Below are 14,156 nucleotides of genomic sequence, written 5' to 3' on the forward strand. Positions count from 1 at the left end.
GGCTCTGGACTGGTCACCCATTAGAGATGGTAAGGCTCTGGACTGGTCACCCATTAGAGATGGTAAGGCTCTGGACTGGTCACCCATTAGAGATGGTAAGGCTCTGGACTGGTCACCCATTAGAGATGGTAAGGCTCTGGACTGGTCACCCATTAGAGATGGTAAGGCTCTGTCTATGTGTTGTTTCTGAGCGGGTTGTGTTAATGTGATGGAAGATATCCATGTAGATGACAGAGATTTAATACATTATACAACATGATAATAACCATCTCCAAAACTCAGAGACAAAGTGGAGATCAGCTGCATGTGACATTCAAGAAGATACTGAGCAAAGAGCAAGTTTCCGAGACTTGGTGAGTTTCATTAAGAAGCAGGCTAGTATAATCTCATATCCTATAATCAGGCTAGTATAATCTCATATCCTATATTCAGTCTAGTATAATCTCATATCCTATATTCAGCATTAAGAGGCAGGCTAGTATAATCTCATATCCTATATTCAGCATTAAGAGGCAGGCTAGTATAATCTCATATCCTATATTCAGGCTAGTATAATCTCATATCCTATATTCAGCATTAAGAGGCAGGCTAGTATAATCTCATATCCTATATTCAGGCTAGAATAATCTCATATCCTATATTCAGCATTAAGAGGCAGGCTAGTATAATCTCATATCCTATATTCAGGCTAGAATAATCTCATATCCTATATTCAGCATTAAGAGGCAGGCTAGTATAATCTCATATCCTATATTCAGCATTAAGAGGCAGGCTAGAATAATCTCATATCCTATATTCAGGCTAGTATAATCTCATATCCTATATTCAGGCTAGAATAATCTCATATCCTATATTCAGGCTAGAATAATCTCATATCCTATAATCAGGCTAGTATAATCTCATACCCTATATTCAGGCTAGAATAATCTCATATCCTATATTCAGGCTAGAATAATCTCATATCCTATAATCAGGCTAGTATAATCTCATATCCTATATTCAGGCTAGAATAATCTCATATCCTATAATTAGGCTAGTATAATCTCATATCCTATATTCAGGCTAGAATAATCTCATATCCTATATTCAGGCTAGAATAATCTCATATCCTATATTCAGGCTAGTATAATCTCATATCCTATATTCAGGCTAGAATAATCTCATATCCTATATTCAGGCTAGTATAATCTCATATCCTATATTCAGCATTAAGAGGCAGGCTAGTATAATCTCATATCCTATATTCAGGCTAGAATAATCTCATATCCTATATTCAGCATTAAGAGGCAGGCTAGTATAATCTCATATCCTATATTCAGCATTAAGAGGCAGGCTAGAATAATCTCATATCCTATATTCAGGCTAGTATAATCTCATATCCTATATTCAGGCTAGAATAATCTCATATCCTATATTCAGGCTAGAATAATCTCATATCCTATAATCAGGCTAGTATAATCTCATACCCTATATTCAGGCTAGAATAATCTCATATCCTATAATTGGGCTAGTATAATCTCATATCCTATATTCAGGCTAGAATAATCTCATATCCTATAATTGGGCTAGTATAATCTCATATCCTATATTCAGGCTAGAATAATCTCATATCCTATATTCAGGCTAGAATAATCTCATATCCTATAATCAGGCTAGTATAATCTCATATCCTATATTCAGGCTAGAATAATCTCATATCCTATATTCAGGCTAGAATAATCTCATATCCTATAATCAGGCTAGTATAATCTCATACCCTATATTCAGGCTAGAATAATCTCATATCCTATAATTGGGCTAGTATAATCTCATATCCTATATTCAGGCTAGAATAATCTCATATCCTATAATTGGGCTAGTATAATCTCATATCCTATATTCAGGCTAGAATAATCTCATATCCTATATTCAGGCTAGAATAATCTCATATCCTATAATCAGGCTAGTATAATCTCATATCCTATATTCAGGCTAGAATAATCTCATATCCTATATTCAGGCTAGAATAATCTCATATCCTATAATCAGGCTAGTATAATCTCATATCCTATATTCAGGCTAGAATAATCTCATATCCTATAATTAGGCTAGAATAATCTCATATCCTATATTCAGGCTAGAATAATCTCATATCCTATATTCAGGCTAGTATAATCTCATATCCTATATTCAGGCTAGAATAATCTCATATCCTATATTCAGGCTAGAATAATCTCATATCCTATATTCAGCATTAAGAGGCAGGCTAGAATAATCTCATATCCTATATTCAGGCTAGTATAATCTCATATCCTATATTCAGCATTAAGAGGCAGGCTAGTATAATCTCATATCCTATATTCAGGCTAGAATAATTTCATATCCTATATTCAGCATTAAGAGGCAGGCTAGTATAATCTCATATCCTATATTCAGCATTAAGAGGCAGGCTAGAATAATCTCATATCCTATATTCAGGCTAGTATAATCTCATATCCTATATTCAGGCTAGAATAATCTCATATCCTATATTCAGGCTAGAATAATCTCATATCCTATAATCAGGCTAGTATAATCTCATACCCTATATTCAGGCTAAAATAATCTCATATCCTATAATTGGGCTAGTATAATCTCATATCCTATATTCAGGCTAGAATAATCTCATATCCTATATTCAGGCTAGAATAATCTCATATCCTATAATCAGGCTAGTATAATCTCATATCCTATATTCAGGCTAGAATAATCTCATATCCTATATTCAGGCTAGAATAATCTCATATCCTATAATCAGGCTAGTATAATCTCATATCCTATATTCAGGCTAGAATAATCTCATATCCTATAATTAGGCTAGTATAATCTCATATCCTATATTCAGGCTAGAATAATCTCATATCCTATATTCAGGCTAGTATAATCTCATATCCTATATTCAGGCTAGAATAATCTCATATCCTATAATTAGGCTAGTATAATCTCATATCCTAGAATCAGCATTAAGAGGCAGGCTAGTATAATCTCATATCCTATATTCAGTAACACCCAAGACTTGAAGCAGGCTAGGTTCTTATAGGTTTATAATGTTAAGATTATTGATTGATTATCAATCATTATATTTGGTTGTGATAGTTGAAAAAATACTTATTTTGGATGCAGCAGTTGTTAGCTTAAATGCTGACGCGCTAGGCTGGTAGCAAAGCTGTTCGCTAGAAAGCTAACGCTTATTGACATAGGCTGGAAGGAAAGCTGTTAGCTTGAATGCTAACGCTTATTGACATAGGCTGGTAGCAAAGCTGTTAGCTAGAATGCTAACGCTTATTGACATAGGCTGGTAGCAAAGCTGTTAGCTAGAATGCTAACGCTTATTGACATAGGCTGGTAGCAAAGCTGTTAGCTAGAATGCTAACGCTTATTGACATAGGCTGGTAGCAAAGCTGTTAGCTAGAATGCTAACGCTTATTGACATAGGCTGGTAGCAAAGCTGTTAGCTAGAATGCTAACGCTTATTGACATAGGATGGTAGCAAAGCTGTTAGCTTGAATGCTAACGCTTATTGACATAGGCTGGTAGCAAAGCTAGCCAAAGGGCATTTTACTGGTTGAAGTGTTTTTTAAAAGTATAAAGCAGTTGATTTGCGACAATAACACAAACATTATATTAAGCAGGACATTCAAACGAGCCTGTGCAATTATAATCCAAAAGTAATGTGAAATGCACTCATAAGCAACCTGGAAATGGAGGCTATATTTGCTGTCAGCCTATGAGAACTCCCCTGAGTTTTCCCCCACGGTGGTGAATTAGTGAATAGACACAGAGCTTAATGTGAGTTTCCTTGGGCAGCACTCCTGATCTAGTGCTGTAATATTCAGAATACATTGTGAAAAACTAAAATCTTTGCTCACCATTTTTTGCTCCAGGCAGATATACTACATCCATAAATATCGGTTTCCTCATTAGCAGGGAGGAGTTTCTACAATCAAATTGCACTCGTGCCGCAATTTTAGCAAACACAGAAAGGGGCCTCTATTGGAGACCAAAAATCGTCTGGCACACTGCTTAGAGTTTCAACAACATGAATAACTTATTTCTAGCCTACAATCATCGATGTTACTACTAATGTGGGGGAAAAATAAGACAGAATCTGGTTGGTCACTTGACTGTCTAATCAAATCAATTGTCAAATAAGTAATTAACAGCATTTAAACATTCATTACAGACGTACAGCACCGTCACCTTTCAGCTAAAAGGAACAGTGGATTTCTGCTGTTGTGGGACTTTAACCATCTGTCTGACTTTGTCGTTCACACAGGAGAGAGACGGGACAGTCGTGGATCCTCTGGGGAGCCTCAACAACCTCATGATGCTGACGAGGCAGAGAAGAGTCTCTCCAGATCAGAACTCCTCAATAAACACCAGCAGAGACCCACAGGAAAGAAACCTCACTGCTGCTCTGACTGTGGGAAGAGTTTCACCTCTTCGTCAGATCTTAAAATACACCAGAGAATCCATACAGGAGAGAAACCATATAGCTGCTCCGACTGCGCAAGGAGTTTTACGACACGAAGCCAGATGATATCTCATCGGAGAACACACACGGGAGAAAAACCTTTCAGCTGTGATCGATGTGGGAAGAGTTTTGCTCAGTCAGGCAACCTGACAATTCACCAGAGAACACACACGGGTGAGAAGCCTTACCACTGCTCTGACTGTGGAATGTGTTTTACTACCTCGGGTGGACTGATATCGCACCAGAAAACACATACAGGAGATCAGTGTGGGAAGAGCTTTGCTGCCGCAAGGAACCTGATATCACACCAGAGAGAACACACGGTTGCTCTGACTGTACACCAGAGAAGCTACACTGGAGAGAAACCGTACCACTGTTCAGACTGTGGGATGAGTTTTACCACCTCAAGTGGACTGATATCACACCAGAGGATCCACACCGGAGAGAAACTATACCACTGCTCAGATTGCGGGATGAGTTTTGCTGGATTAGACAAACTGACTATTCACCAGCGATTACACACAGAGAGGACTTATAGCTGTGATCAATGTGGGAAAAACTTTGCTGCAGCAACAAACCTGATCGTTCACCAGAGAACACACACGGGAGAGAAACCTTACAGCTGTGATGAATGTGGGAAGAGATTCACTCAGTCGGCGCACCTGACTGTACACCAGAGAACCCACACAGGAGAGCAGCCTTACAGCTGTGATGAATGTGGGAAGCATTTTGCTTTGCCAGGAAACTTGACTGTCCACAAGAGAACACACACTGGAGAAAAACCTTACAGCTGTGATGTATGTGAGGATAGTTTTGCCACCTGGACAGCCCTGGCTACACACAAACGAATCCACACCGGCGAGAAACCGTACCACTGCGCCGACTGTGGAATGAGCTTTACTTCCTCAAGCGACCTGAGAAGACACCAGAGAAAACATACAGGAGAGAAACCTTACAGCTGTGATCAGTGTGGGAAGAGTTTTATTCGATCAGACTCCCTGGCAAAACACAAGAAAATTCATGCAGGAGATCCAGACCTGGGTAGTAGAACACAGAGTGTAGAATGATCTCCAACACCAGAACTGGGTAGTAGAACACAGAGTGTAGAATGATCTCCAACACCAGACCTGGGTAGTAGAACACAGAGTGTAGAATGACCTCCAACACCAGACCTGGGTAGTAGAACACAGAGTGTAGAATGACCTCCAACACCAGACCTGGGTAGTAGAACACAGAGTGTAGAATGATCTCCAACACCAGACCTGGGTAGTAGAACACAGAGTGTAGAATGATCTCCAACACCAGACCTGGGAAGTAGAACACAGAGTAATGATCTATTTGTAATCTAACTGTTGATGTCGTAGTGTTTGTGTTCAACTTGTTTCATAATAATACAAAATAATATAATTTATAATATTGTAAAATCCTACAACTTTCGACAGCTCTAATGTCAAATGATCACATTTTGAATTTTTGTAAATGATGGAACATTTATAGAAAATGTTATAGAAGGAGCATCGGGACAATAAATGTGATGTTTTTGATTTAGTTGGAGACCCTAGAAGCTTTCACATTCCAGATGTTGCTGTATATAAACATAAGAGTTTATAATGTCACGTAGCCTCGGCTCCACGTTTCACTGACGCTCCTAAAGCCTGAGGAAGTTCATGTTGGACAAGTTGGTATGAGAGCCGTGTGATTACCTGTGGCTGATTGGCTGATTGGCTGATTACCTGTGGCTGATTGGCTGAGATTATACGCCATTTTCCCAAAACAAACCACCTTTTCCATCCCTCTTCAGAAACAGAGTTAATCTAAGAAAACCCTCCTCAGTCTTCTAGAACCCTGACCCTGGGACCCTGACCCTGGGACCCTGGGACCCTGACCCTGGAACCCTGACCCTGGGACCCTAACCCTGACCCTGGGACCCTGACCCTGGGACCCTAACCCTGGGACCCTGACCCTGGAACCCTGACCCTGTGTACACGTTCGAGGAGGAAACTGCTGCAGAAAGCGCCAAGACTGTCAAGTTGTATTGGAAAGCTGATAAGCAGACAATTCATCAGGTTGACGATGGAAATTTTACCATGACCCTGGGACCCTGACCTTGGAACCCTGGAACGCTGGGACCCTGGAACCCTGGAACCCTGGGATTGAGTCTTATTTTCCAGTAGGGACAATGACACACATTTTAAATGCCAAACACCAGAATGTCTTTTCCAAGAAGTGCTGAATGTTCCTGAATGGTCCTGAATGTTCCAGTCTCAGTCCTGACTTTAAATCTACCTGAAAAGGTTGAAATATTACTGTCCATCAATGATTCCCAACCAAATTTTATTTTAAGTTTGAGCAAATTGTGACAAAAACAATGAATATATATATATATATATATATATATATATATATGAGTTGTTCAAGGTTGGTAGAATCTTATTCAAAATAATGTTTAATGGCTGCCAAGTATTAACTAAGGAGGGTGGAGACTTAAGTCAAATTATGTTTCATATTTGTAAAATAAATAAATAAAATATTGTATAGTTCTGTAGGAGGAAAAAAAATCCTAACTAATCTCTTTTTTTAAATGTAATTTTAAGGGGTCAAAATGTGAAGCCTGTAATGGGTGTAGACGTTCACTAGGCAGTGCACCTGTACATCTAGAGGGAGAGAGACTTATTTCACTCATTAAAATGCTAATCCTTTTAGAACATTTTTGACATGCGTTTTTCTGGATATTTTTGTTGTTTTTCTGGATATTTTTGTTGTTATTCTATCTCTCACTGTTCATATAAACCTACCATTAAAATTATAGACTGATCATTTCTTTGTCAGTGGGCAAACGTACAAAATCAGCAGGGATCAAATACTTTTTTCCCCCCACTGTAGAGGGAGAGAGGGGGGGTTAGAGGTTAAGGGTCATACAGTATGTTACAGGACCTCTATATGAGAGAGAGAGAGAGAGAGAGGGGGGGTTAGAGGTTAAGGGTCATACAGTATGTTAAAGGACCTCTATATGAGAGAGAGAGAGAGGGGGGGGGGGTCAGAGGTTAAGGGTCATACAGTATGTTACAGGACCTCTATATGAGAGAGAGAGAGGGGGTTAGAGGTTAAGGGTCAAAAATGTGTTATGTAAAAATTATTTCATACTCCACATTTAGGGGGGGCCACAAGGGGGTCCAAAATTTTTGTCACAGGGGTACTGGCCCCCCCTGCCCCCCGCTAGTGTCTGACCGACAAATCTGGGTTTGGCGGATGCCAGGAGAACGCTACCTGCCCCAATGAAAGTGCCAACTGTAAAGTTTGGTGGAGGAAGAATAATGGTCTGGGGCTGTTTTTCATGGTTCGGGCCCCTTCGTTCCAGTGAAGGGAAATCTTAACGCTACAGCATACAATGACATTCTAGTCTCAGGGTTGTCTGGGATAGCTCTGTGTGTGGTAGCCCCAGGGTTGTCTGGGATAGCTCTGTGTGTGGTATCCCCAGGGTTGTCTGGGATAGCTCTGCGTGTTGTAGCCCCAGGGTTGTCTGGGATAGCTCTGTGTGTGGTAGCATCAGGGTTGTCTGGGATAGCTCTGTGTGTGGTAGCCCCAGGGTTGTCTGGGATAGTTCTGTGTGTGGTATCCCCAGGGTTGTCTGGGATAGCTCTGCGTGTTGTAGCCCCAGGGTTGTCTGGGATAGCTCTGTGTGTGGTAGCCCCAGGGTTGTCTGGGATAGCTCTGTGTGTGGTAGCCCCAGGGTTGTCTGGGATAGCTCTGTGTGTGGTAGCTCTGTGTGTGGTAGCCTCAGGGTTGTCTGGGATAGCTCTCTGTGTGGTAGCCCCAGGGTTGTCTGGGATAGCTCTGTGTGTGGTATCCTCAGGGTTGTCTGGGATAGCTCTGTGTGTGGTAGCCCCAGGGTTGTCTGGGATAGCTCTGTGTGTGGTATCCTCAGGGTTGTCTACGATAGCTCTGTGTTGTAGCCCCAGGGTTGTCTGGGATAGCTCTGTGTGTGGTAGCCCCAGGGTTGTCTGGGATAGCTCTGTGTGTGGTATCCTCAGGGTTGTCTGGGATAGCTCTGTGTGTGGTAGCCCCAGGGTTGTCTGGGATAGCTCTGTGTGGTAGCCCTGTGTGTGGAAGCCCTGTGTGTGGGAAGCCCTGTGTGTGGTAGCTCTGTGTATGGTAGCATCAGGGTTGTCTACGATAGCTCTGTGTGTGGTAGCCTCAGGGTTGTCTGGGATAGCTCTGTGTGTGGAAGCCCTGTGTGTGGAAGCCCTGTGTGTGGAAGCCCTGTGTGTGGAAGCCCTGTGTGTGTGGAAGCCCTGTGTGTGGTAGCCCTGTGTGTGTGGTAGCCCTGTGTGTGGGGAAGCCCTGTGTGTGTGGTAGCCCTGTGTGTGGAAGCCCTGTGTGTGGAAGCCCTGTGTGTGGTAGCCCTGTGTATGGAAGCCCTGTGTGTGGTAGCTTTGTGTGTGGAAGCCCTGTGTGTGTGGAAGCCCTGTGTGTGTGGTAGCCCTGTGTGTGGTAGCCCTGTGTGTGTGGTAGCCCTGTGTGTGGTAGCCCTGTGTGTGTGGAAGCCCTGTGTGTGTGGAAGCCCTGTGTGTGGAAGCCCTGTGAGTGTGGTAGCCCTGTGTGTGGTAGCCCTGTGTGTGTGGTAGCCCTGTGTGTGTGAAAGCCCTGTGTGTGTGGTAGCCCTGTGTGTGGAAGCCCTGTGAGTGTGGTAGCCCTGTGTGTGGAAGCCCTGTGTGTTTGGTAGCCCTGTGTGTGGAAGCCCTGTGTGTGGAAGCCCTGTGTGTGGTAGCCCTGTGTGTGGAAGCCCTGTGTGTGGTAGCCCTGTGTGTGGTAGCCCTGTGAGTGGGAAGCCCTGTGTGTGGAAGCCCTGTGTGTGGAAGCCCTGTGAGTGGAAGCCCTGTGAATGGAAGCCCTGTGAGTGGAAGCCCTGTGTGTGGAAGCCCTGTGTGTGGAAGCCCTGTGTGTGGAAGCCCTGTGAGTGGAAGCCCTGTGTGTGTGGTAGCCCTGTGTGTGGAAGCCCTGTGAGTGGAAGCCCTGTGTGTGTGGTAGCCCTGTGTGTGGAAGCCCTGTGAGTGGAAGCCCTGTGTGTGTGGTAGCCCTGTGAGTGGAAGCCCTGTGAGTGGAAGCCCTGTGTGTGTGGAAGCCCTGTGTGTGGAAGCCCTGTGAGTGGAAGCCCTGTGTGTGTGGTAGCCCTGTGTGTGGAAGCCCTGTGAGTGGAAGCCCTGTGTGTGTGGAAGCCCTGTCCTTTTGTCAGCAGTCATCGAAACATATTCCAATCAGCGATAGGAAAGCAGTCCTATTAACATAATCTCTGATTCTAGTCACCATTTCTAAGCCTGTGGCTCAGTTGGTAGAGCATGGTGTTTGCAACGCCAGCATGGTGTTTGCAAGGCCAGGGTTGTGGGTTCGATTCCCACGGGGGGGCCAGTACAACAAAAAAAAATGCATGAAATGTATGTATTCACTACTGTAAGTCGCTCTGGACAAGAGCGTCTGCTAAATGACTAAAATGTAAATGTTAGAGGGAACTTGTTTGGTAGTTGAGGGAGAGAGGGGGGTGTATGTAAGAAGAAGTTAGTAGGGATTTATTTGTTTTATTTAATTTGACAAAAATGGTAGAGAATTATTAAGCAAACCGTGATATTTGATCGTATCCTCCAGCGGGTGGCAGTATGGACCTCAAACGTTTGTTTTGCTGAGCGATATTATACCAGAGAAGAAGAAGTTAGCCAGTTATTCAGCCCCCTCGGTAGCTTGACGCTGTTAGTGTGACGTATAATGTAGTGGACGGAACTCTTCCTTCAACAGCAACAACAGTTCGTCAGCCTCCTCGGTAGCTTGCTAGACAAAATAGCCGAACCAATAAAGCTCTTTAGACGCTTCAGTGTATATTAGCCACTGTGTTTTAAACCCACTTCTGTCGTCTAGTTAGTTATCCGATTTAATTTCATATTTACGGTGTTGTTGTTATTGGTCAGCTAGCGGGCTGGTTAAGTTAGCATTAGCCTAGCTAGCTAACATCTCCGACCATGAGTTCACTAAGCTACTCTCCTGTTAAAGACGACGAGGAGGAGGAGGAGGTCTGCTGGACGGAGGAAGAGGGTCTGTGGCTGAACGTTGTCGTGAAAGAGGAGAAGGAAGAGGAGGATGTCACAGTAAAACAAGAAGTAGAGGGTGAGGCTGTTAGAGTGAAAGAAGAAGAGAAAGACGTTTCAGTGAAAGAAGAAGAGATGGACACATTCAGAGTGAAAGAAGAGGAAGCAGTTTTTGCAGAGGAAGGGGAGGTAACTGTCACATCGAAAAAAGAGCAGGAGGAGACAGGAGGTAAGATTAACACACCAGGAAGTACTCATCTTAAAAACAGAGGCACAAAATGCAGTTGTCTAAATCTCCCCTGTGGCTCAGTTGGTAGAGCATGGTGTTTGCAACGCCAGGGTTGTGGGTTCGATTCCCACGGGGGACCAGTACGGGGAAAAAAAATGTGTGTGGGGTTTTAAAGGGGCGATCTGCAGTTGTTGAACTGATGTGTGTGTGGGGTTTTAAAGGGGCGATCTGCAGTTGTTGAACTGATGTGTGGGGTTTTAAAGGGGCGATTGTTGTTACATCCACATTTGGACTTATATAGTCATTGATACTTGAAGGGTATAGCACATTCCATAGCTCAACTGTCGTATCCCAAACACTGTATTGGCTCAACATGGGGAAACACTATAAATGTTATTACTGTATTATATTACTATACTATAATGATGTCGTGGATGGTCTGTCCCTGCATCCATAGGTCTGTCTATGCATTTGGAGTGGATACATTTCTCCAGCTCCATCTGTCAGGTTATTACGAATGGATAATTCCATGGTAAAGTAAAAATAATAATAATAATAATAATACATTTTTTACAACTATTTTAAGCTATAAGGACTAGTTTGTGCAGATACAACGTTTGTTAACAGAATAAAACAAAAGGAGACTTTTTTACCGTAGTTCTGTTAACCAAACTGTTCATCTGCAGTTTTTACAGTAAATGTTTTTTTTTTGTTTTTTTTAATGTATTTACTGTTCAGAGTTGTATGGTTTGTTAAACTTTTAAATCAAAATTAGAGTTTGTTTAAATCAATGGTTTTTTGTTTTGTTATACATTTTACAGTAGAAAACCACAGTCTCAGTGTAAATCAATGGTTTTTTGTTTGGTTATACATTTTACAGTAGAAAACCACAGTCTCAGTGTAAATCAATGGTTTTTTGTTTGGTTATACATGATTAGAATAGAAACAAAATGGCCGCCCTGTCACATGTTTTGGTAAACAACTGAGGTTAGTGGTGGCTGGAGAAATGTAACCACTCTCTCAAATTCATAGAGAAAGCTATTGTAGCAACCTTAACCCAAAACCTAGTGACCTCGTCAAGAATGTCAGAACTCTTTTTGAGTAACAGTTAGTGATCAAATTTTATTGGTCACATGGTCACTCAGAACTCTCAACTCAGAACTCTCAAAACTCTCAGAACTCTCAGAACTCTCAACTCTCAGAACTCTCAACTCTCAGAACTCTCAACTCTCAGAACTCAGAACTCTCAAAACTCTCAACTCTCAGAACTCTCAACTCTCAGAACTCAGAACTCTCAACTCTCAGAACTCAGAACTCTCAACTCTCAAAACTCTCAACTCTCAGCTCTCAACTCAGAACCAGAACGAAACCCGCAACGTTCCAGAACCTTGTCACCTCTCACCTAACCTGAAACCAAAGGTCCTTGTGTGACCTTGTTGAGAACCCGGGATACTGCCCCTGGTAATAGGAGGAGGTCGGTTCGATGGCATAGTCCCCCCTCTTAATTCGCCTACGTACGGTCTGTGATTTCAGAGGAGGTAGAGAATAAACTGCATCTGAACATTTTATGGTACTTTTTATATGATGATTTGAGAGCTTTTATGTTTTTTTTGATAAAAAATGTTTTGTAAAGAAATCAGGAAGTATTCTGGATTTAGAGATGAAGAAAATCTTGAATTTGAATTTAGGAAAGAAGTATTCCCTTTGTGCAGATGATCTCTGAAGCTTGATAGGATGAGACAAGATCAGTTGTCATCCGTTTAAAGGTTTTTTGTTTGTTGGGTTTTCTAATTTCTTATAAAAATTAATGAAAACTTTGCAAAAAAACACAAATGCTTCTAACCAAAGTTGACTATTTAACTTGATTCACTAGTTGTTTAGTCCCTGTAGGATTCTGTGACAGCTGTCACACACAACACATGGACAAAATGGCTGATTTGTTTTACTGTGGCAATAACATTTTTACATGGCAATCTGTGTGACTTTCTTGTTCACACAGGTGAGAGACGTGAATATCGTGGATCCTCTGGGGATCCTCAACAACAACATGATGCTGACGAGGCAGAGAAGAGTTTATCCGGATCAGAACACCACATGGTACTTACCTAACATCACAACGGTCTGGTCTAGTTGGTACAGCTCGGTCTGGTCTAGTTGGTACAGCTCGGTCTGGTCTAGTTGGTACAGCTCGGTCTGGTCTAGGTGGTACAGCTCGGTCTGGTCTAGTTGGTACAGCTCGGTCCGGTCTAGTTGGTCCAGCTCGGTCCGGTCTAGTTGGTACAGCTCGGTCTGGTCTAGTTGGTTCAGCTCGGTCTGGTCTAGTTGGTTCAGCTCGGTCTGGTCTAGTTGGTACAGCTCGGTCCGGTCTAGTTGGTACAGCTCGGTCTGGTCTAGTTGGTACAGCTCGGTCTGGTCTGGTTGGTCCAGCTCGGTCTGGTCTGGTTGGTACAGCTCGGTCTGGTCTAGTTGGTCCAGCTCGGTCTGGTCTAGTTGGTACAGCTCGGTCTGGTCTAGTTGGTTCAGCTCGGTCTGGTCTAGTTGGTTCAGCTCGGTCTGGTCTAGTTGGTACAGCTCGGTCCGGTCTAGTTGGTACAGCTCGGTCTGGTCTAGTTGGTACAGCTCGGTCTGGTCTAGTTGGTCCAGCTCGGTCTGGTCTGGTTGGTACAGCTCGGTCTGGTCTGGTTGGTACAGCTCGGTCTGGTCTAGTTGGTTCAGCTCGGTCTGGTCTAGTTGGTTCAACTCGGTCTGGTCTAGTTGGTACAGCTCGGTCTGGTCTAGTTGGTACAGCTCGGTCTGGTCTAGTTGGTACAGCTCGGTCTGGTCTAGTTGGTACAGCTCGGTCTGGTCTAGTTGGTTCAGCTCGGTCTGGTCTGGTTGGTTCAGCTCGGTCTGGTCTGGTTGGTACAGCTCGGTCTGGTCTGGTTGGTACAGCTCGGTCTGGTCTAGTTGGTACAGCTCGGTCTGGTCTAGTTGGTACAGCTCGGTCTGGTCTAGTTGGTACAGCTCGGTCTGGTCTAGTTGGTACAGCTCGGTCTGGTCTAGTTGGTCCAGCTCGGTCTGGTCTGGTTGGTCCAGCTCGGTCTGGTCTGGTTGGTCCAGCTCGGTCTGGTCTGGTTGGTACAGCTCGGTCTGGTCTGGTTGGTACAGCTCGGTCTGGTCTAGTTGGTACAGCTCGGTCTATCTAGGCCGGGTTTCTGTAAAGTTGTTAAGGACAGTGAATGACAGAATCCGTAGTGATATGTGTCCGTGTTCCCCTCTTCATGGTTACCAGGACAACGCTAGCATGCCCCCCTCCACCCTCCCAGAGTCCCGGGTCGTACCTCTTCTGGTATCACCTTACTGCTGGGTCTGAAGAGGGTGT

The 14,156-nt window shown here is 43.3% G+C and overlaps 1 protein-coding gene across 1 annotated transcript; it reads left to right on the forward strand.

Moving 5' to 3' along the window:
- Nucleotides 1-4,425: 4,425 nt before the first annotated feature.
- On the forward strand, nt 4,426-5,566 carry LOC115178095 (zinc finger protein 271-like; the record flags this gene model as incomplete). Its single annotated transcript, XM_029739132.1, has 1 exon — nt 4,426-5,566. A coding segment is annotated over one exon (1,134 nt), but the record flags the coding sequence as incomplete, so codon positions are not given.
- Nucleotides 5,567-14,156: the final 8,590 nt, after the last annotated feature.

Source organism: Salmo trutta, chromosome 38, assembly GCF_901001165.1.
Source record: "Salmo trutta chromosome 38, fSalTru1.1, whole genome shotgun sequence".
Classification (NCBI taxonomy): domain Eukaryota; kingdom Metazoa; phylum Chordata; class Actinopteri; order Salmoniformes; family Salmonidae; genus Salmo; species Salmo trutta.